The sequence below is a fragment of the Petromyzon marinus genome, unplaced genomic scaffold, assembly GCF_048934315.1.
Source record: "Petromyzon marinus isolate PM22_M1 ecotype Great Lakes invasive population unplaced genomic scaffold, UKy_Petmar_22M1.pri1.0 PM_G_Scaffold_124, whole genome shotgun sequence".
Lineage (NCBI taxonomy): Eukaryota > Metazoa > Chordata > Hyperoartia > Petromyzontiformes > Petromyzontidae > Petromyzon > Petromyzon marinus.
Window position 1 is genome coordinate 304,212 of NW_027422678.1, and position 21,272 is coordinate 325,483.

Here is a 21,272-nt window from a genome sequence, read left to right on the forward strand (position 1 = left end):
GACATTTCCTAAAATATTGAAAAATTTCACTAACACATGGGATGGAATTTTTGTTTTATTTGATACAATAATGTATAATATTGTATTGTATTACATTGCTCTGTTGTTTATTTTTTTTACTTTTCTTGTTTCATAGTATGTAATGGCAGAGATTAGGGATTCATAAAGTACAACGCAATCATACAAACACAAATCTACGCATTGTTATATGAAGACAAGTCCGGATTTTGTGGCCAAGGTTTAGCGAAACTGTTGTTTTTATTAACATAGCATAGCAATTATTATTTAAAAAAATATTTTTATAGCAATATATTGGGGGGGACATTTTGAGCATGTTTGATTATTGGGGGGGGGGATATGTCCCCCACCAATATATATTATAATTATTATAACATATTATAATTATTATATATTTTAATTACGGCCTTGTGTCAATGAGAGATTTGGAACTTTGGTGACTGCAGGAAATAATAATAACACGAGGACACGCAGAGAGAGAGAAAGCACACTTATATTCTTGGTTCTGTCGGTAAAGTCACCACCACGTAGAAGGGAAGTGACGTCATGCTACTTCCTGCTGTCGCGAGGTAACAGGAAGCTGCCGTGTGCGCGCTTGCACTGAAATCCGAGGTGAGAAATTCTCATCGTTGTGGTGGTGGTGGTCGTGGTGGTGGTTGTTGTTGTTTACCAAGGTAGAGCCTCTCTCTCTCTCGTAGGGATGTCAGTTGAGTAGCAGCGAGCATGGGAATCGATGTCCAGGTTGGAACTTTACAACGCGGGGCCTAGCCACGCGGGGCCTTGCCTCCTGCCCTCGCCTGATTGCGTTTACTTTAATTATCTCGCTTAAGTTTAATTTGGCTTCACCCGGCTCGCCACTTTGTAACTTTGTTTTATTGTAAATATTCACGCAGTTTTTATTTTTTTCACCAGGCCAAGCCCGCTTGAGCTGCTATACCGCTCTTGTTATCAGAAGCGACCTGCCCACAACAACACAAGGTGAGGCTTTGTCAACGTGTGTGAATGTTTTGACTTAAAACTTTGGTGACTGCAGGAATTAATATTCTTGGTTCTTTCGGTAAAGTCACGTAGATAGAAAATAAAATGAAAATATATATTTTTTTAAATGAAGCAAAAAACCCACGACGTTTCGATCGCAACACAAGTGGTCTTTATCTTATTGAATTTAATCTGTTATTTTTATTTTCTATCTACGTGACTTTACTGAAAGAACCAACAATACATGCGTCAATGTATCTATCGGTCAAAGACGCTAAGCGCGTGCCGCTGTTGACTCTGAATGTGTGGATGGGAACACCTTCACCACGGGGAGAGAGAGACAGAGACACGGATAGCCTCGGCTATGTTGATGATCCTCGATTCATTATTTGGTGGAGTGAGGAAGAATTAATGCTGAGCAGATGAAGGTGGCCAGGCATGGTGCTGGTCACACCACCACCTGTTTACTCATGGCAGTGTGTGACAGTGTCAAGTTTGTGTTTGCAGTAAAGTCTATTAACTAGGTTGAACACGGAGGTTATATCAAAGCAATAGTTTATTTTTGTTTTCCTCTGGAACTCTTTGTAAGAATGGAAACAGGATGTGAACACAGCACACACATTCAGCTGAAGTCAGAACTGTTCATCCCCAGCATTCAAGAACATCTGAGCCTGGACTCACACCTGAGTTGCGATTGAACATTAATTCATGCATTTCTGCAAAACACAAATAGTATTGTTTTCAAAACCCTTTGCTATGTCAGCTGAATTTAGTTTTCATAAATATTCATTTTGTAGTCAGACAGCCGAAATTGTGCTTAGAGTTTTGGGTTAACATTCATCTTGAAGATATGAAGGCTTCCAGGCATATTAATGACATTTTCCCTCTCATTGTGTGCCATAGCAGCCCGTGGAGAGAAACCCTTCAGGTGCACTCTGTACGTGAAGGCGTTTGCACAGTCACCACATCTTAAAGTACACCAGAGAACACACACGGGAGATAAACCCTTCAAGTTGCAGTGTGTGCGTGAAGGCATTTGCACGTTCATCAAATCTGATGAATTTGGGAAACTTTTTCACTACATCATGAATATATTAATAAGTATAGACGTGTAAGTCACGTGTGCATTCCTCTGTGCCTGACGTGTAGATGGTGTGGATATTCTTTTTTTCTGTCTGCAGCTGACGCTTCCTCTGCAGAATTGGTCTGATGGAGCAAAGGCACTCAGCGCAGCTCGAAATGACAAGTCAACAATGCGACCAGCGTGCATACAGCACGGACATGACTGGAAATTTGACACGGCACCAGAGAACTTACACGGGAGAGAAACCCTTCAAATGTACTGTGTGTAACAAGGCATTTGCATGGCCATCAGTTTTTCAGAACCACCAGAGAACACACACGGGAGAGAAACCCTTCATGTGCACGATGTGCGGGATGGCGTTTACACAGTCATGTAATCTTGTAACACACCAGAGAACACACACGGGAGAGAAACCCTTCAAGTGCAGTGTGTGTGGGAAGGCATTTTCATGGTCATCTGCTCTTAAAAAGCACCAGAGAACACACACAGGAGAGAAACCCTTCAAGTGCAGTGTGTGCGTGAAGGCATTTGCACAGTCATCTGATCTTGTAAAACACCAGAGAACACACACGGGAGAGAAACCCTTCAGGTGCACGATGTGCCGGATGGCGTTTGCACAGTCATGTAATCTTGTAACACACCAGAGAACACACACAGGAGAGAAACCCTTCAATTGCACTGTGTGTGGGAAGACATTTTCATATTCATTTGCTCTTAAAACACACCAGAGAACACACATGGGAGAGAAACCCTTCAAGTGCAGTGTGTGTGGGAAGACATTTTCAGATTTATCTACTCTTAAAAAACACCAGAGAACACACACAAGAGAGAAACCCTTCAAGTGCAGTGTGTGCGTGAAGGCATTTGCACAGTCATCTGATCTTGTAAAACACCAGAGAACACACACGGGAGAGAAACCCTTCAGGTGCAGTGTGTGTCGGAAGACATTTTCAGGTTCATTTGCTCTTAAAACACACCAGAGAACACACACAGGAGAGAAACCCTTCAAGTGCAGTGTGTGTGGAAAGGCATTTTCAGATTCATCTCATCTTCAAAGACACCAGAGAACACGCACGGGAGAGAAACCCTTCAAGTGCAGTGTGTGTGGGAAGACATTTTCAGATTCATTTGCTCTTAAAACACACCAGCGAACACACACAGGAGAGAAACCCTTCAAGTGCAGTGTGTGTGGAAAGGCATTTTCAAATTCATCTGCTCTTAAAACACACCAGAGAACACACACGGGAGAAAAACCCTTCAAGTGCAGTGTGTGTGGGAAGACATTTTCATGGTCATCTTCTCTTAAAAAGCACCAGAGAACACACAAAGGAGAGAAACCCTTCAAGTGCAGTGTGTGCGTGAAGGCATTTGCACAGTCATCTGATCTTGTAAAACACCAGAGAACACACACGGGAGAGAAACCCTTCAGGTGCACGATGTGCGGGATGGCGTTTGCACAGTCATGTAATCTTGTAACACACCAGAGAACACACACGGGAGAGAAACCCTTCAAGTGCACTGTGTGTGGGAAGACATTTTCAGATTCATTTGCTCTTAAAACACACCAGAGAACAAACACGGGAGAGAAACCCTTCAAGTGCAGTGTGTGTGGGAAGGTGTTTGCACATTCATCTACTCTTGTAACACACCAGAGAACACACACAGGAGAGAAACCCTTCAAGTGCAGTGTGTGTGGGATGGCGTTTGCACAGTCACCAACTCTTCATGTACACCAGAGAACACACAAGCATCAGAAGATCCACAAGGAGTGGAGTCTGAAATCAGCTTGTGAAAGTCAAAGTGCCGCAATGAGCCCATTCCTCATGAAACAAGAAACGGAAGAAAATCCCAGCTTGGACACTTTTAAAGGTATCGAGGTGAAATATGAAGAAGTGAAGGTGAAATGTGAAGAAGTGATGGTGAAGAGTCAAGAAGTGAAGGTGAAATGTGAAGAAGTGATGGTGAAGAGCGAAGAAGTGAAGGTAAAATGTGAAGATGAAGATTCAACTCCTATATCGGACCTTCACATCGATGGAGGCAACGTGAAGCAGGAGGAGAATTCTAACTGCAAGGCAGAGCGAGGCAATTCCCAGCAGTTTGTGGAAGTGGAGGTGTGGGTGGACTTCCTCCGAGACAATACAAAGTCAAATGGAGACCCGGTAGATGTGTAAGCTTGAGACGATGTCGCTCCAATAGATGCACCTTTGTCACAGGCCTTTAATGACAAGAATGTGAAGTTGAACACTCAATTCCTAGGTGCAACCTGCAGGGTAAGAGCAGCCAGTCTTTGTGGACCTGTGGGTTGGGTAGATCTCTAACCAGGAGCGAGAGCCAATAAGCTCCCAAGCATTCACAAGGTTCTAATAATTCCATTTATATGGTGCTTGCTTCATCGCCTCTGGCAATTCGGAGTTTTGTATCGTATCTCGTCTCAAACACTCGAAGAGCACCCCCAAGTAGCAGCTGCCCCTGTGTGGCACAAGGTGGTGGCCCTGCACTGGCCTGCATGTGGACAAGAGCCTGTCAGTAGGGGGCGATCACTGACGTGCCATCTCAGTTGTGGAGTTTGTAGGTAATGTTTGGAATTTGCTCAATTTTGACCCAGACGCCAGCATGCAATGGCCTCGTTTTGAATGGCGCAATAGTATGTTGTACATACACTGTTAAGCAGACGGTGTGTATTTTTTCAAATATCGTCTTGTTAAAAACATTTTGTCTATAAGGGTCAAACATTGATTAAGTGATGTTAGGACAAAGTGTGTCTTTTAGAAGTAACCTGTACAGATAACTCGGGTGAGACTCATTCTTCTTGTGATACAGGTCAAAGTGTGTTTTTGTGTTTTCAGGAAGCATCTCCCTCTGGAGCAACTCATTGTCTTGGAAATAGGGAGCACACTTGTATCATTCATCAGTGACAAGGCATACCACTCAAAAGTTACACGTAGAGGAGATACATTCTCTACAACACGAATTATAATTTTGTATTACGTGTTGATGTAGATTTTGTCTAACTAGGTCTAGAAATGCTCTTTGCTGATTAACGTCTGGATGTCCGAAACTATCGGTTGAAGCAGCCCGGCTGCTTTTGAGACGCTGTGCACCAATAAGGGTCCACAGGTGGCTTGCACTGAATCAATAATGCACTCTCAGAAGGCTGTGCTAGTTATAGTTTGTGTAAAACATTCCTTTGTTTCGTGGAGAGATCGATAAATGAAAGATGTTGTGTCTGTTGATCTGCTTCATAGCAAGGAGGTAATTTAAGAGACTACATTTGAAATGCATTTTTGCATTTTTGTCTCCCTAGTGGCGATGTTTACACACCGCACCGGGTACTCGTTTGAGGCTGAGTCGACGTAGGGGAGGCTCAGGACCGGTTCAGAAAATCGTCACTGGCGGTGTTGGCCACGAGCGGGAATGGAACTCGGCTGGTCGGGAGCGCAGCGCTCACCACGTCACTGCCGCTCCCCTTCTGTCAACAAACTTGAACTCTGACCCCTGCTCTCTAACGTCACTGCTCAGCGTGACCCTCATCGGCGTCAAACGCCAGGGGGCGGTGGGCCTTGCTAGTGACGTCATGTCGCCCACCCCGCGACCACCGCTCTCTGTTGAGCGTGACGTCACCTTCGTTCGGCCGCTGCCGATTTCTGTTCCGGTGCCAATCCTTATTTGGGCAAAGCTACGCGCGGTGACTGCACCGCGCGTAGCCCGGAAGTGACGTCAAGCCACCTGCTGCTGCGTGACGTCACGAGGAAACAGGAAGCTGCCGCTTCGCGCGTGAACTGAAATCCGAGGTGAGAAATTCTCAGCGCGGTTGTGGTGGTGGTGGTGGTTGTGGTGGTTGTTGTTGTTTACCGAGGTAGAGCCTCGCTATCTCTCTCGTAGGGATGTCAATTGAGTATCAGCGAGCATGGAAGCGATGTCCAGGTTGGAACTTTACAGCGCGGGGCCTAGCCACGTGGGATCTTGCCTCCTGCCCTCGCCTGATCGCGTTTGCTTCAATTCTCTTGCTTAGTTGAGCAATCTTTGTAAGAAAGTAATCAACCAGGCTATGCTTTATTTGTGTGTTGACCGACTCTCTGTGTTGCATTGCATTAGATTTCGTAATTGTACTCAGTTTGTTTGATTAAGTGTGCTTTCTCTCTCTCTGTGTCCTCGTGTTATTATTTACTGCAGTTACCAAAGCTCCAAATCTCTCATTGACACAAGGCCGTAATTATAATATATTATAATAATTATTATATATATTGGGGGACACAACCCTCCCAATTATCAAATATGCTCAAAATATCCCCCCCCCCAATATATTGCTATATAATATTGCTATATATTGCTATATAATATTGCTATAAAAATGTTTTCCAAATAATAATTGCTATGCTATGTTAATAAAAACAACAATTTTCTAAACCTTGGCCACAAAATCTGGACTTGTCTTCATATAACAATGCATAGATTTCTGTTTATATGATTGCGCTGTACTTTATGAATCCCTAATCTCTGCCATTACATACTATGAAACAAGAAAAGTAAAAAAACTGAGCAATGTAATACAATACAATATTAGACATGATTGTATCAAATAAACAATCCATCCCATGTGTTAGTGAAATTTGTTAATATTTTACGCAGGAAATGGCAGGACATTAGTTTTCAAATTTACATTTTTTTCTGGGGGGGGGTTCCCAGACCCCCTGGAAGATTTGGTCCCCCCCAATGTTGACTCCATGACTACGGCCTTGCATTGACTTGCTCATTTCTCTACCCCCCTCTCTCTCTATTTAAGGCCTCGACACAGAGGCATTGTATCTCTGTGTGCCTATGCGTGTATCTCTCTCTGTGTGTCTCTGTGTTATCTCTCTCTGTCTATGTGTCTCCGTGTCTGTGTTTTGTCTCTCTCTCAAATTGAGCAATCTTTGGAAGAACGTTATCAACCAGCTGGGGTGTTGTTGACTGTTACGTTAGCCGACTCTCTGTGTTGTATTGCATTACGTTTCTAAGTTTTCTAGGTTTGTTCTCTCTTTTTCACTTGTACCTGATGATGATTGCTTGTGTTGCAATCGAAACGTCGTATGCTATTTGCACACAGCGATGGTGTACGGTGCTTATTGTGGAATATTTTGCTGTTTTTCCCTGGAATTCTGTTTGCAAAGTCACATAGTCACTTCAAGATGTTTTCTTGTTCACGTTTTATTTTTTTGTTTGTTGTGATTGCACCTGATTCAAGAGCCGAATGGCTCACAGGGCTATACCAAATAAAGTGAAACTGAAACTATTATTTAATTTATTTATTTTTTCTACGTGACTTTACCGAAATAACCGAAGAGTATCTTGCTTTAGTTTAAATTTCTCTTCACCTGGCTCGCTACTCTGTAACTTTGTTTTGTTTTAAATATTCACAGTTGTATTTTTTATATTTTTTTACCAGGCCACGCCCACGTTGAGCTGCTCAAACCGCTCTTGTTTTCAGAAGCGACCTGCCCACAACAACAACAAGGTGGAGCTTGTCAACAGCGTGGCGGTGTTCAATCTAGACGTGTGGCGGTGTTCACTCTAGACGCGTGGCGGTGTTCACTCTAGACGTGTGGCGGTGTTCACTCTAGACGTGTGGCGGTGTTCACTCTAGACGCGTGGCGGTGTTCACTCTAGATGCGTGGCGGTGTTCACTCTCTACATGTGGAGGGGAAACCCGGGGATCAGGAAGGAAATCCATGCGACCACGGGGAGAGTGAGAGAGACACGCAGCCTCGGCTGTGTTGATTTATCCTCAATGAATTACTTGGTGGAGTGAGGAAGCATTAATACTGAGCAGGTGAAGGTGGCCAGGCGTGGGTCTGGACACACCACCACCTGTGAACCATGCCAGTGCGTGACAGTGGTGGAGCCATTGGGGGTGGGGTGGCACGTTCCTCCCCAACGATCCGATCAAAATCTCTAATTTCGATCGGATCCTTGGGGTTTATTAGTAACTAGCTTCACTACCCGGCTTCGCCCGGGATTTGGATTCTTGTCTTGGAAACATTTCATATTCCCTTATATTTCACTGAAAAACCCGTAAATGTTGATGCTCGCACGAAGGAAAAAATCCGAAACAAATTAAGTTACCTAAATCGGATGTTTTCACTCAAGGAAATTTAACCTTAATTCACTTCTACGCAAGGTCGATTTTGGCCACTCGGGAGGGGAATGACGTGGCGAGCTGAAAATAGTGGCGTTCACTTAGAAATTCCAGACAGCATAAGCTGTGAAAATTTCATGACGCCAGACCTCAGCGTTGGAGCGGTTTTTGCTGCTTCACACAAACAAACTGATGTAATTTCTGCTTCATATTTAAGATAGCCGTTGTACCCGTTCTTCACACGGATATGTATTGATGGTGTTGGTTGTTGGGTGGTGGTGGTGGTGGTTTTTGGGTGGGTGGTGGAGATTGGTGGGTGGTGGTGATTGGTTGGTGGGTTTTGGTTGTAGTGGGGGTGGTTGGTTGGTTGGTTGTGGTGGGTGGTTGTCGTTGGTGGGTAGTTGTGGTTAGTGGTTCGTTGTGGTTGGTGGGTGATGGTGTTTGTTTTGTGTTGGTTGGTAGGTGGTGGAGTTGGTGGGTGGTGGTGGTGGTGGTAGTGGGTGGTCGGTTGTGGTGGTTGTTGGGTGGTTGTGGTTGGTGGTGGGGGTTAGTGGGTAGTGGGTGGTAGTTGGTGGTGGCTGGTTGGTGGTGGTGGTGATGGTGGGTGGCGGTGGTGGGTTGTGGTGGTTGGTGGTGGTGGGTGGTTTGTGGGTGGTTGTGGTTGGTGGTGGTGGTCGATGGTGGGTGATGGTGGTGGGTTGCGGTGGTTTGTGGGTGGTGATAGAGGTTTGTGGGTGGTGGTGGTGATGGATGGTTTTGGTGGTTTATGGGTGATTGTGGTGGTTGGTGGGTATTGGTGGTTGGTAGGTGGTGGTGGGTGATGGTCGTTGGTGGGTTGTGGTGGTGAGTGGTTGTGGTTGGTGGGTGGTTGTGGTTGGTTTGTGTCGGTGGTTGTTGGTGGGTGGTGGTGGTTCTGGTTGGTTGATGTTAGTGGTTTGTGGGTTGTGGTGATTGGTGGGTGGTGTTTGTGGTTGTTTGTGGTGGTTGGTTGGTGGTGGTTGGTGGTTGGTGGTTGGTGGTGTATGGTGGTGGTTGGTAGATAGTGGTGGTGGGTGGTGGTTGTGGTTGGTTGGCGGTGGTGGTTGATGGGCGGTGGTGGTTGGTTGATGGGGGGTGGTAGTGGTTGGTGGGTGGTGGTTGGTGGGTGCTTGTGGTTGGTAGTGGTATTGGTTGCTGGGTGGTGTTGGTGGTTAGTGGCTGTGGTTGGTTGGTGGTGGTTGGTGGGTGGTGGTTGTTGGTGGTGGTGGTTGGTGGGTGGTTGGTGAGTAGTGGTGGTTGGTGGGTAGTGGTGGTTGGTGGGTGGTGGTGGTTGGTAGGTGATGGTGGTTGGTGGGTGGTGGGGCTTGGTGGGTGGTGTTTGTGGTTGGTGGTGGTTGGTTGGTGGTGGTTGGTGGGTGGTTGTTGTTGGTGGTGGTTGGTGGGTAGTGGTGGTGGGTAGTGGTGGTGATTGGTGGGTGGTGGTGTTGATGATGATGGGTAATGGGTGTTGGTTATGATGGTTGGGTATTGGTGGTGATGATGCGTAATGGTGTGTGATGATGGTGATGGGTGGTGGTAAGTATTATGATGGGTGGTGATTGTGGTGGGTTGTGATGATGATGTATGGTGGTTATGATGGCTGGGTGGTGGTGGTGGTGATGATGGGTGATGGTGTGTGATGATGTTGATTGGTGGTGGTCGTAATGATGATGGGTGGTGGTGATGATGACTGGTGATGGGTGGTGGTGGTGAAGGCTGGTGATGGGTGGTTTTGATGATGGGTGGTGATGATGGTGATCATGATGGTTGGCGATGATGGGTATTGATGCTGATGATGGGTGTTGATGATCACACTGGATCATTGGGGCAGTAGAGTAGAATGGCAGTGTTGTGAAGGAGGCAAATCACCTGAATATCTTTTGATTTAAAGCTTTCGTGACTGCAGTAATCCATATTCTTAGCTCTTTCGGTAAAGTCACATTGAAGGGAAACAATAAAATATATAAAACAATAAAAATTCTCACGACGTTTCGACCATAACACAAACGGTCGTCATAAGGTGTGTCGGTTAGCAGTAATTTATTTATTTTTAAACGGTGTATTTTTTCTATAAAAATTAAAAAACAGCGCCACGCGCAGCGATTTGGCAGTTTATTTAGAAGGACTAGTCCATCTATGTTCTGAAAAGAGGAGGGGGAGACGAAAAATTAATGTATGCTGTCTGAAAGCCACTGTAAGCGTGAACAATCAAGACCTGAAATGGTTTATCAATCTTTCCAATGATTGCTAAGCCATAATCCATCTTCTCGGTTGAAATTGTCTCTGTGCTTGTATATGTTGATAGCCTCATGAACGAATCTCTCATGGTAGCCAGATGGCTTACAAAGAACCTTTGTCTTGGAAAAGTCAATGTCATGTGAGCCTACTGAATTATAACAATGATCTGCCACGGCCGAGGTGTTGGTCCTACCGTGTTTAAGGTCTGCTTTGTGTTCACGAATGCGGTCCGAGACATGGCGTTTGGTTTCTCCAATGTAACTACTACCACAGAGGCAACTTAGTTTGTAGACACCAGGGTACTGTATGTCCAGAATCACATCTTTTACAGACGGAACCAGATCACGTATTTTATGTAATGTGCTGAAACGGACCTGGATCTTGCGTTTATTCAAGATTTTGGAGATTTTTTTTGTGATCCCCGCAATGTAGGGTAAAGTTATGGTTTTGAAATGCTCCTCAAGAGGGTCCTTCATGGTTTGAGTTATAGCTTTGCGGATTGTATAGTCGGAGTAACCATTAGCCTTAAGAGCTTGGTGTACGTGCTTGAGTTCACTGCCTATGTGTTCCTGGTCGGATATGCATTGGGCTCTATGGTACAGAGTCTTGATGAGAGAATTCTTCTGTGATGGATGGTGGTGGGAATCCGGTTTCAGATAAGCATCCGTATGGGTAGCTTTCCTGTAGACAGAGTGGCTCACCAAGATTATACGGCTTACCAAAAATACATAAAGTAGATACACCCCTTCGTCCCATCGTCTCTACTATCAACTCCCCCACCTACAAACTGGCTCGTTTTTTGTCTGAAATCCTGCATCCTTTCACTGGAAAAACCACCTCTGCGGTACAAAATTCTACTCACCTGGTATCGACAATCAAAGGTATTTCCCTGTCCCCAGACGACCTGCTTGTCAGTTTTGATGTAGTTTCCTTATTCACCAAGGTTCCTGTACCTGACACCATCGCAATCATTGAAGACTTGGTTCATCAAGAACTAAACACTGAGGTACCCCCCCTGGTGAGACACTGTTTAACCAATACATACTTCACTTGGAATGGAACTTTCTACAAACAAACTGAGGGCACCCCAATGGGCTCCCCCCCATCTCCGGTTATAGCTAACATTTTCATGGAGAAATTTGAGACTGACGCCATCCAGACTGCCACTCTGCGCCCAACCTTATGGAAAAGGTACGTGGATGACACTTTTGTCATCTGGCCACATGGCCGGCCTGCTCTAAACCAATTCTTCGACCACATCAATTCCATACACCCAGCCAGCAGATTTACCATGGAAGTCGAAAAAGATGGCAAGCTACCTTTTTTGGATGTCCTAATAAAAAAGAGACCTGATGGTTCAATGAGCCACTCTGTCTACAGGAAAGCTACCCATACGGATGCTTACTTGAAACCGGATTCCCACCACCATCCATCCCAGAAGAACTCCCTCATCAAGACTCTATACTATAGAGCCCAATGCATATCCGACCAGGAACACATAGGCAGTGAACTTAAGCACGTACACCAAGCTCTTAAGGCTAATGGTTACTCCGACTATACAATCCGCAAAGCTATCACTCAAACCATGAAGAAGGACCCTCTTGAGGAGCCTTTCAAAACCATCACTTTACCCTACATTGTGGGGATCACAAAAAAGATCTCCAAAATCTTGAATAAACACAAGATCCAGATCCGTTTCAACACATTACATAAAATCCGTGATCTGGTTCCGTCTGTAAAAGATGTGATTCCGGACATACAGTACCCTGGTGTCTACAAACTAAGTTGCCTCTGTGGTAGTAGTTACATTGGAGAAACCAAACGCCATGTCTCGGACCGCATTCGTGAACACAAAGCAGACCTTAAACACGGTAGGACCAACACCTCGGCCGTGGCAGATCATTGTTATAATTTAGTAGGCTCACATGACATTGACTTTTCCAAGACAGAGGTTCTTTGTAAGCCATCTGGCTACCATGAGAGATTCGTTCATGAGGCTATCCACATATACAAGTACAGAGACAATTTCAACCGAGAAGATGGATTCTGGCTTAGCAATCATTGGAAAGATTTGATAAACCATTTCAGGTCTTAATTGATTGTTCACGCTTACGGTGGCTTTCAGACAGCATACATTAATTTTTCGTCTCCCCCCTCCTCTTTTCAGAACATAGATGGACTAGTCCTTCTAAATAAATTGCCAAATCGCTGCGCGTGGCGCTGACGTTTTTTAAATTATAATAAATACACCGTTTGAAAATAAATTAATTAATGTGAACTGACACACCTGATGACGACCGTTTGTGTTATGGTCGAAACGTCGTGAGAAATTTTATTGTTTTATATATATTTTATTGTTTTATTGTTTCCCTTCAACATGACTTTACCGAAAGAGCTAAGAATAAAACACCTGAATATCTTGTCTCTCCAACATTTGTATGTGGTCTGAAGAAGGACCATTTCCCAAAACAACTCTCATTATATATTTGTCCTTGTACCGCCACACACACCTCTGGAAAACCGCATACCCGAGCCATGGCACATTGAATCAACCCAGGCAGCACTTGCAGATGTAGGGGTGTTGTGGGAAGGAAACACAGTGTGGGAAGGTAACACACAGCCACATGTTGGTGGCTACAACCACGTCCGCTATAGCCCCGCCCTCAGTGGTGTATGGGTATAAAGGGCGGGGAGCCAGAGAACTCGGGGCAGTGTGTTGGGGCCAAGAATGAAGAACCAGTGAAGAAGGAAGGCCGGCTAGAAAGACCCTGGGACTTCCCTGACCGCTGTCCTTTTGAGGGCCAGCAGGGTAAGCCAGTGGTGCGGCTCCAGAGCCTCAGAGCCAGAGCCCTTTTAAGGTCCGGTCTGGTTGGTGGGGTGCCGTGACCTTGCTTGACCAGGGCCAGATCAGATAGCCTCCTCTAGCGCCTGTAGCTGGAGGAACTGGGAGTATAGGAATTAGGCTAGATAGCCTAGGGGATGTCCCAGAGTGTATACGGGTGAAGGGGCCGTTACCCCTTCCTGTGTAACCCGTTAAGTTGAATAAAACAGTGCTGCCTCTACTCCACCGTCTCCGTGTTCCGTGAACCCACTACACAAGTAATGGATTTTGGTTATGATGGTTGGGTAGTGGTGGTGATGATGGGTGATGGTGTGTGATGATGGTGATGGGTGGTGGTAATGATAATGGGTGGTGGTGATTATGGGTGGTGAGTATTATAATGGGTGGCGATTTTGGTGGGTTGTGATGATGATGTGTGGTGGTAATGATGGCTGGGTGGTGGTGGTGATGAAGACTGGTGATGGGTGTTTGTGATGATGGGTATTGATGCTGATGATGGGTGTTGATGATCACACTGGTCCACTTGTTTTTTAGACGTCATTTATTTCAGAGATGAAATGTGATGTTTGTTATGGATTTTGACGTGCTGAATTCAAATGACAATTAAAACAACTGATTGTCTCCTGTTCCCAACATTTGACGTCTATGTATATTGTGTCTATAGTGGTTTTCTCAAAAATTGTAAACCTAGGTATTTTCATGTGTTTATGGTTGCTTTACATGATAACATGTCAGCTGTCCTGTTCATGTGTAGTGACATGGAATGGGTCACTATGTAGCATGGCGTGGGTTGCTGACAGAGAAGGGGATCTGCAGTTGCAGCAGCCCAGTCTCGCTGCAGGTCACGTGATAGGCAGACAGAGGGATGTAGGGGAAAGGTGATAGAGGGGGCACGTGAGGTAAGCCCAGGAACCTGCGAGTAGTTTCTAGTAGGGGGGCGTGGCCGAGAGCGGAGCGAGGCCACGCTGGGAGGATAAAAGGGGACCCCTAGCGAAGGTTCATCGCTGTTGCTTGGAGTGGAATCCTGTCGGGCTGCTGGAGTCTTCGTCGCCACCTTCACCTCCTCGGCGTTGTCAGTCAGGCAGTCTGTTAGCTGTCTTGACTGAAAGTGTAGTTACCCCTTGTACCCTGTGCAGGCTATAATAAACAGATTGCCTCCTACTCCTAGTGTCGCTGAGTGTATCACTACACGTGGGTCGTAATGACAGTGGATGTACGCTCACTCTGAGTCTTTACTTTGTCGTTACACAATGACGTTAAACTTCACGTCTACTCTACCACCATGCTTCATGCCGAAATGCCACTGCAGTGGTAATACAACTGGAACGTATTTTATTCAGAAGCCCGCAAGTATCACAAGGTGGGTGGGTAGTATGATGATAGTCGTCATGGTTCGCACCAATCCACGACGACCACTATCACCCCTACTGAGTGGTGGATGTTGTACCACAAAGCAGCACGCGGCGGAGGAGTGAGGTGATTGCTCTCGCCACGCGAGCGAGGCCCCCTCGCTTCCTCTTCTTTAATTGCATCACCACCTCCACCATCTGCACCTCCTCCATCTCCTCCTTTGTCTCGTCCTCCTCCAACTCCTCTTCATCCTCCACCAACATCTTCTCCCCCTTCTCTGTTTTCTCCATTCTCTCCTTCTCATCCTCCTCAACCTCCTGGTCCTCGGTGGTGGCGGTGACAGCAGTGGTGGCGGAGGTGGTGAAGGTGATAGCGGTGGTAGCCGTGGTGGTGGTGTTTGCCACGGTGGTGGCGGTGATGGCGGTGGTGGCAGAGGTGGCAGAGGTGGCAGTGGCGGCGGTGGCGGCTGTGGTGGCGGTAGCGGCAGGGGTGTTGGTTGTGTTGGTAGTGTCGGTGCTATCGGTGACAGTGGTGGTGGTGGTGGTGGGGTTGGCAGTGGTGTCAGTAGCGGTGGTGGTAGCAGAAGTGGTGGTTGCCGCGGTGGTGGCAGTGATGGTGGCGGTTGTGTCAGTGGCGGTAGTAGTGGAGGTGGCGGTGATGGCGGTAGTGGCTGTGGTGGTGGCGTCACTGGCGGTGGTGGCGGTGGTGTCAGTGGCAGTGGTGGCGGTGGTGGCGGTGGTGTCACTGGTGGCGATGGCGGCAGCGGTGGCCGTGGTGGTGGCAGTGGTGTCAGCGGTCGCGGCAAAGGTAGCAGAATCAGTGGTGGCGGAGGCAGTAGTGGTGGCGGTGGTGTTGGTGGCGGCGGTGGTGGTAGCAGTCCTGACGTGGCACTGTTCCTCCTCAAGGTGCTTCTCCTCCAAGAGGCGCTTCTCCTCCTTGACGCTCTTCATGTTGGTGAGACACTTCTTCTCCTCATCCTCCTCCAGACGGTTCTCTTCAAGATGCTTCATTTCGCAAAGACGCTTCGCATCCGTGAAGCACTTCCCTTTAACGAGGCGCCTCTTGAGGAGATAGTCTCGGAAGCACTTCTCCTCTTTGCGGCACTTCACCCTGGCAAGCCACTGCACCTCAAATAGGCGCTCCTCTACCATGAGGCGTTTCTCCGTTGCAAGGTCCTTCTCCTCCTGGAGATGCTTCACCCTGTGGAAGTCTTTCAACTCCCCGATTATCTTCTGTTCAAGCAAAGATAACCACAGGAATATTCAGACATGCACATGCAAATACATACTCACACATCTGTGTACAGATGCAGGCATCCACGTTCACTCATTCAAACCTGATGTTAACATAAGGCCTTATCCATCAATACTTTGATCACATTGTACGTGTAGCCCTAACGTCTAAATATCCCAAACCCCTACAGAATCAAAATCCATGTTACATCCTCAAATATCCTCACAAACCCCATACATGCACTTAAGGCTGTGATCGACTGTGAAGATTTGATATATGTTGGCAACAATCATCACTGGCAATAGTTTCCACATAATGTTCCAGTTTAACGATCTGGAAGCCCATAATGACTACAAATTTCACTGCAGTGCCCATAGTGGGCAACTGGAATGGCAACTTCCAATCAACTAACATAAATAATTAATGTGACTGATTTATATCATTCTGTCTTCATTGTTAATAAATGACCACTTCAAGTGCTTGCATGAGTGGGATGGTCGAGAGATTGGGTGATGGTGTCGGGAGATGGTGTTGTTTTATGAAGAAGTGAAGTAGTGGAATGTTCTAGAGAGATGGTGTCTTGTGATGGTATAGAGACATGATGAGGCTCTATGATGGAGTATTTAAATGATGGTGGTGTGGTGTGATGAGAAAGGTGATGTGGAGAGATGGTTTAGTGATATTTTGGTGTGATGGTGTGATGACACAGTGTGCTAGTTTTGGAGAGAATGTTGTGTGTTTGACCCCACAGATCCCATACACACCTTTGGGGAGCGATGCTTGTAACCTTGGCCTGGGAAAGGGTCCACATTATCCATAATGTCCCCCCATGAGGTCGACTGGCAAGACGACTCCCGGCCTACGAAGAACAGAAAATTCATTCAAAGGACGAGTAATGAATTAGAGAACGAAGGACATGGAGTTTCACAGAACTAATTTTAAGATCCCTGTAATTACCTCTTAGCACACAATAGGACCTGCTATTGAGAAATATTCATCACGTAGCAGTAAAACTTTACAAGTCATTTTTTTTGTGGGCATGCTGAGACTATTAAATGTGTAGTGTTGTAAGGACGAGCAGACTTCTTTAGGAGGCACACTCTGTTTATTGTATTATTTCCTTATACAACGCTTAACACACACAGAGGGATATTCGGTCCCCTCACCCGATACCCTAGGGAGGTACAGCCTCCGGACCTGGCGGGACTCACACGTCTACCGCTAACCTCCTTGATACCTAAGGAGGTACAACCTCCGGACTTGGCGGGACTCACACGTCTACCGCTATCCTAGTCCTCCGGCTAGGACCTAGGGGAGGCTATCTGACCCACCGCTGGCCCGGTGGCTCCTGACCACTGGGTATGCCGAGCCTTAGCCCTTAGAAGGGCTGGAAGGCTGGTCCAGGGTCCTAGCTAGGCTTCAGCCCAGTCTTCTGTCTTCGTGCAGGGAGAGAACTCCCCGAGGTCCGTTGGGTCACCCGTCTTATACCCCTTCGTGGCCAGGTAGAACCAATCATACATTCCCACGTGGAACCGTCTGATTGGTTCGCACCAAACCCTGGCCACGATCCGTTTCACCTCGACTGACCCCAACCGTTGTACCCAGGGGTAATGCTGCACCGCCCTGGTGGCAACGCAGGTTACGCAACAGCGCTTAGTTAACACCTCTACATCACCCCCTCCTTCGGAAGCTCCAGCCGTCCCGGCTGCAACAATGGGAAACTCCGAAATTACCAACAGTAGAATTGTGAGTGTGCCTCACGAACAACAAGAACAATTAAACCCCTATAAATACCCCCCCTTAACAACATAACGTATGTACAAGGCACAAGACATGCCAAAAAAAACATAACAACCGGCGAGATTTCGCGCGCGTGCGTTTCGCGGGGCCATCGTAGGGGATGGCAGGCTTTGTCGGCGGCACAAGGGAAGGAGGAGGATGAGCCAGAGCATCCGGTGGGCCTTTAGGCATCTCCACGGGGACACCTACTGCTCCACGGTCCATTGAGGCCGAACGTGGCCTGCATGGAGCCGTCACTCCCGCGTCATCTGCAGGAGGAATGACACGCCTGCGCTGTGGGTTAGGCACCAACGGGGCAACATCCGGCTCGTCGGACGCGTCGCACACTCGGCCCCCATGTCGTGTGTGTTGTGGAGGGACGCGTGGCGTGACGAAGGGTTTTAACCGAGAGGGGTGAACGCACCAGCGACGCCGTCCCCAGCTAATTTTAACACATTGGGGACGCAGGACTTCCACTACCTCAACCGGGCCTCGCCATGGTCTGAGGAGTTTGGCCGACGTGGACACCGGCACCTGGGGGCAGTGGAGCCATGCCCTGTCTCCCGGTGCCGACCGATGCGTGTACGACCGATGGTCCCGCAGTCGCAAATTCGCCCGTTGGCGGGAAGCCGAATTTTCAATGGCGGCCTCCCGTGCCTCGGCCAACTTACGGAGGTTGAATCGCAAGTGGTCAACGAGCTTTGACTTTTGCGGTGGCTGTTCGATTTCCAGCCGAACGTCGGCGGGAGGAAAGGCATCCCTGCCGTACATTAGAAAGAACGGGGAAAATCCCGTCGCCGCGTGAGGTGCCATACGGTATGCGGCGAGGACCCCCGGAACCTGCAAGTCCCAATCGAGGTGGGATTCATCGACCTGATGGCATAACATAGCGGTGAGAGTTCTATGAAGGCGCTCCACCATGCCGTCGGTCTGGGGATGGTAGGGCGAAGTGCGCACTTTCTTAGTGCCCAACAGGCGGCACACATCAGTCAGCAAGGCTCCTGAAAAATTTCTTCCCTGATCGGTCAGCAACCGTTCTGGTGCGCCCTTGTCCAGGACGTAGCCTTGAACAAAGGCGTCCACAACGGCCGCCGCCGACTGGTTGGGGAGGGCCCAGGCCATAGGCCACCGTGTAAAATACTCTACCCCAACCAGAAGGTACTTATTACCCCGTGGCGTAGTAGGAAAAGGGCCCAAAATATCGAGAGCCACCAACTCATTTATACGAGAGACCGAAATGGGTTGCAGGGGTGGGCATGCCGGTTTAGCCGGCGGTTTACGTTGCGCACAATGGGTGCATCCCAGCAAAATGTCAGTGACGTCGCGCAGCATGCCCGGCCAGAAAAATTGCAACCGCAACAACCCAATGGTCTTATGAACACCCAGGTGCAATAAACGCTCATGCGCCGCCCATACGGCCTTGCATCGCAAGGCGGATGGCACGACGATTTTATGTTGACACGAGTCAGCATCCCAATGCATCAACAAGCCGCGCTTCATGACAAATGAATTAAATTTGCCCTGTCTTGGAACCGCATTATTCGCGTGGCGACGCAACCTCAATAACGACATGTCCTCGCCCTGGTGCCAACCCCATTCGGCCAAAGTTAGCCCCAGCAAATCGTCACTGGCCATTGGATCTGCATGATCCAACATCGGCGCTGAGGCGGCGGGAAGTGCGGCTGACACCGTTGTGAGAGGCGCGACCTGCGCAGGCAGTGGCGGCTTACAACGGCCCGAGCCCAAAAAACACGCACATTTTTGAGCCGGCGGAAGGCGAGACAACGCATCGGCATTCGTGTGTTGTGCACCCCTACGGTAAGTGACATTGAAATCGTAGTCCTGAAGGACTTCGAGCCACCGAGAAAGCTGCCCGGACGGTTGGTCAACCCGCAGAGCGTACTGTAAAGCCGAATGATCAGATCGCACGGTAAAATGCTGACCATACAGGTACGGCCTGTATTGCTGAATAAAAAAAACAATGGCCAGCAGCTCACGTCTGGTCACACAGTATCTTTGTTCAGCAAGAGACAAGACTCTGCTACCATAGGCAACAACCCTTTCAATGCCATCAACTTTTTGGGACAGAACACCCCCAATCCCCGTATTGCTAGCGTCGGTGTCCAACACGAATGGCACGGAAAAATCGGGGTGCGCAAGGGACGGTGCCGTCACGAGCGCGTTCCGCAAGGAGTCGAACGCAGCCTGTTCTGCGTCCCCCCAATGAAACGCCACCCCTTTTGACGTAAGGGCGTGGAGCGGCTTGGCAATCGTCGCGAAGCCAGCAACAAACCGGCGGTAGTACGACGCAAAACCAATTAAACTACGAACATCGCCCGCAGATGTAGGGGTCGGCCAATGTTGAACACATTTGGTTTTTTCAGGGTCGGTAGAGATGCCCGAGCGGCTAACTATGTGGCCCAGATAGCGCACAGACTCACGCAGAAGGTGACACTTCTGCGGCTTGAATTTCAAGTTAGCGGCCCGCATTTTCAAGAAGACAGCACGCAACCGTTCGATGTGTTCGCCGAACGTGCGGCTAAAGACGATGACGTCGTCAAGATAAATGAGACATGAGTCCCACTGGAGCCCAGCGAGGACCAGCTCCATGAGCCTCTGGAACGTCGCTGGGGCCGAGTGGAGACCCATGGACAATCTATTAAACTCGAAAAGGCCCTGTGGTGTCCGAAAAGCAGTCTTAGGTTTTGACGATTCGTCGAGGGGGAGTTGCCAAAACCCCGACAGAAGGTCCAAGGTGGAAAAATAGTGCGCCCCTGCCAGGGCATCCAATGACTCGTCCATACGAGGCAGAGGGTAGGCGTCCGCTACCGAGATTTTATTTAGGCGCCGAAAATCAACGCAAAAACGGAGACTGCCATCGTGCTTTTTGACCAGCACTATTGGAGCACCCCAGGGACTAGTGGAGGGAGAAATTATATCGGCCTTCAGCATGTCATCCACAGCCAATTTAACATGCTGTTTCTCCGCCGGGCTAAGCCGAAACGGGTTTTATCGAATCGGGGCAGCGTCACCAGTATCAATGTGGTGACGCAGCAGCTTGGTGCAGCCAATATCAAATTTAGATTTACTAAAGACATCGGAAAATTCTCGCAGAAGAGCGCGCAATTTAAATCGCTGCGAATGAGACAGATCACCCGTGTCTGTGCAGAGCGCGTCCAACCATCTCTCATCCGATTCGGAAGGAGGTAGGACCTGCGGCGTGGCATGCACGTGTCCCGCGACTCCGGTCCCCAACGGCACCGGGGTCGCGTGAGCGAGCACAGTTCCTTGCGGAATGACGGTTGTGGACAATCCGACATTCAAAACCTGCAAGAACGGCTCCCTGTCGGCTGCTACGAGGGTCTGTGCAGCCACCAAATCTAACCCCTTAGCAGCTGCGTTTGAAGGCCCCAGCAAAATGCCATGTGCCGAGGCCTCCGGGGCTAGCGGTTTTTTAAGTTGCAAGGGCACGAGCATTTGTGTCACTGGCGGAATGCGGACTGTGCTCGCAACAAACGCCTGCACCGAGGCACTAGCCATGCGCAGATGTGAGGGTGTGGGCAAGAACGCCATCCGTCGACCCGACGGGAGTTCGATGCAGCCTTGATCTACAAGGA

At 48.2% G+C, this 21,272-nt stretch overlaps 2 protein-coding genes across 3 annotated transcripts; one reads left to right on the forward strand and one right to left on the reverse strand.

Annotated features, from left to right (window-relative positions):
- Nucleotides 1-2,277: 2,277 nt before the first annotated feature.
- LOC142909546 (uncharacterized) lies at nucleotides 2,278-4,624 on the forward strand. The gene is made up of 3 exons (XM_076059766.1): nucleotides 2,278-3,034; nucleotides 3,203-4,062; nucleotides 4,598-4,624. The coding sequence occupies exons 1-3, from the start codon at nucleotides 2,278-2,280 to the stop codon at nucleotides 4,622-4,624; spliced, it is 1,644 nt and encodes a 547-aa protein (XP_075915881.1).
- Nucleotides 4,625-13,476: 8,852 nt separating this feature from the next.
- LOC142909536 (uncharacterized) lies at nucleotides 13,477-19,524 on the reverse strand. Of its 2 annotated transcripts, none has more exons than XM_076059755.1 (2): nucleotides 16,641-19,524; nucleotides 13,477-15,875 (listed from the first exon to the last, which is right to left on the reverse strand). In XM_076059755.1, the coding sequence occupies exons 1-2, from the start codon at nucleotides 16,755-16,757 to the stop codon at nucleotides 14,718-14,720; spliced, it is 1,275 nt and encodes a 424-aa protein (XP_075915870.1). In that variant the 5' UTR covers nucleotides 16,758-19,524; the 3' UTR covers nucleotides 13,477-14,717. The 2 variants fall into 2 exon arrangements, 1 of the variants encoding a protein (XP_075915870.1); XR_012932397.1 differs by having other exon boundaries at nucleotides 15,786-15,875.
- Nucleotides 19,525-21,272: the final 1,748 nt, after the last annotated feature.

Coding starts and splice junctions, on each gene's coding strand:
- LOC142909546 (XM_076059766.1), top strand. CDS start 2,278: ATGACTGGAAATTTGACACGGCACCAGAGAACTTACACGGGAGAGAAA. Junction 3,035..3,202: donor GTGTCGGAAGACATTTTCAG/GTTCATTTGCTC, acceptor AGACATTTTCAG/ATTCATTTGCTCTTAAAACA. Junction 4,063..4,597: donor TGAAGAGCGAAGAAGTGAAG/GTAAAATGTGAA, acceptor CATGTGGACAAG/AGCCTGTCAGTAGGGGGCGA.
- LOC142909536 (XM_076059755.1), bottom strand. CDS start 16,757: ATGAATTTTCTGTTCTTCGTAGGCCGGGAGTCGTCTTGCCAGTCGACC. Junction 15,876..16,640: donor ACAAGCATCGCTCCCCAAAG/GTGTGTATGGGA, acceptor TTGCTTGAACAG/AAGATAATCGGGGAGTTGAA.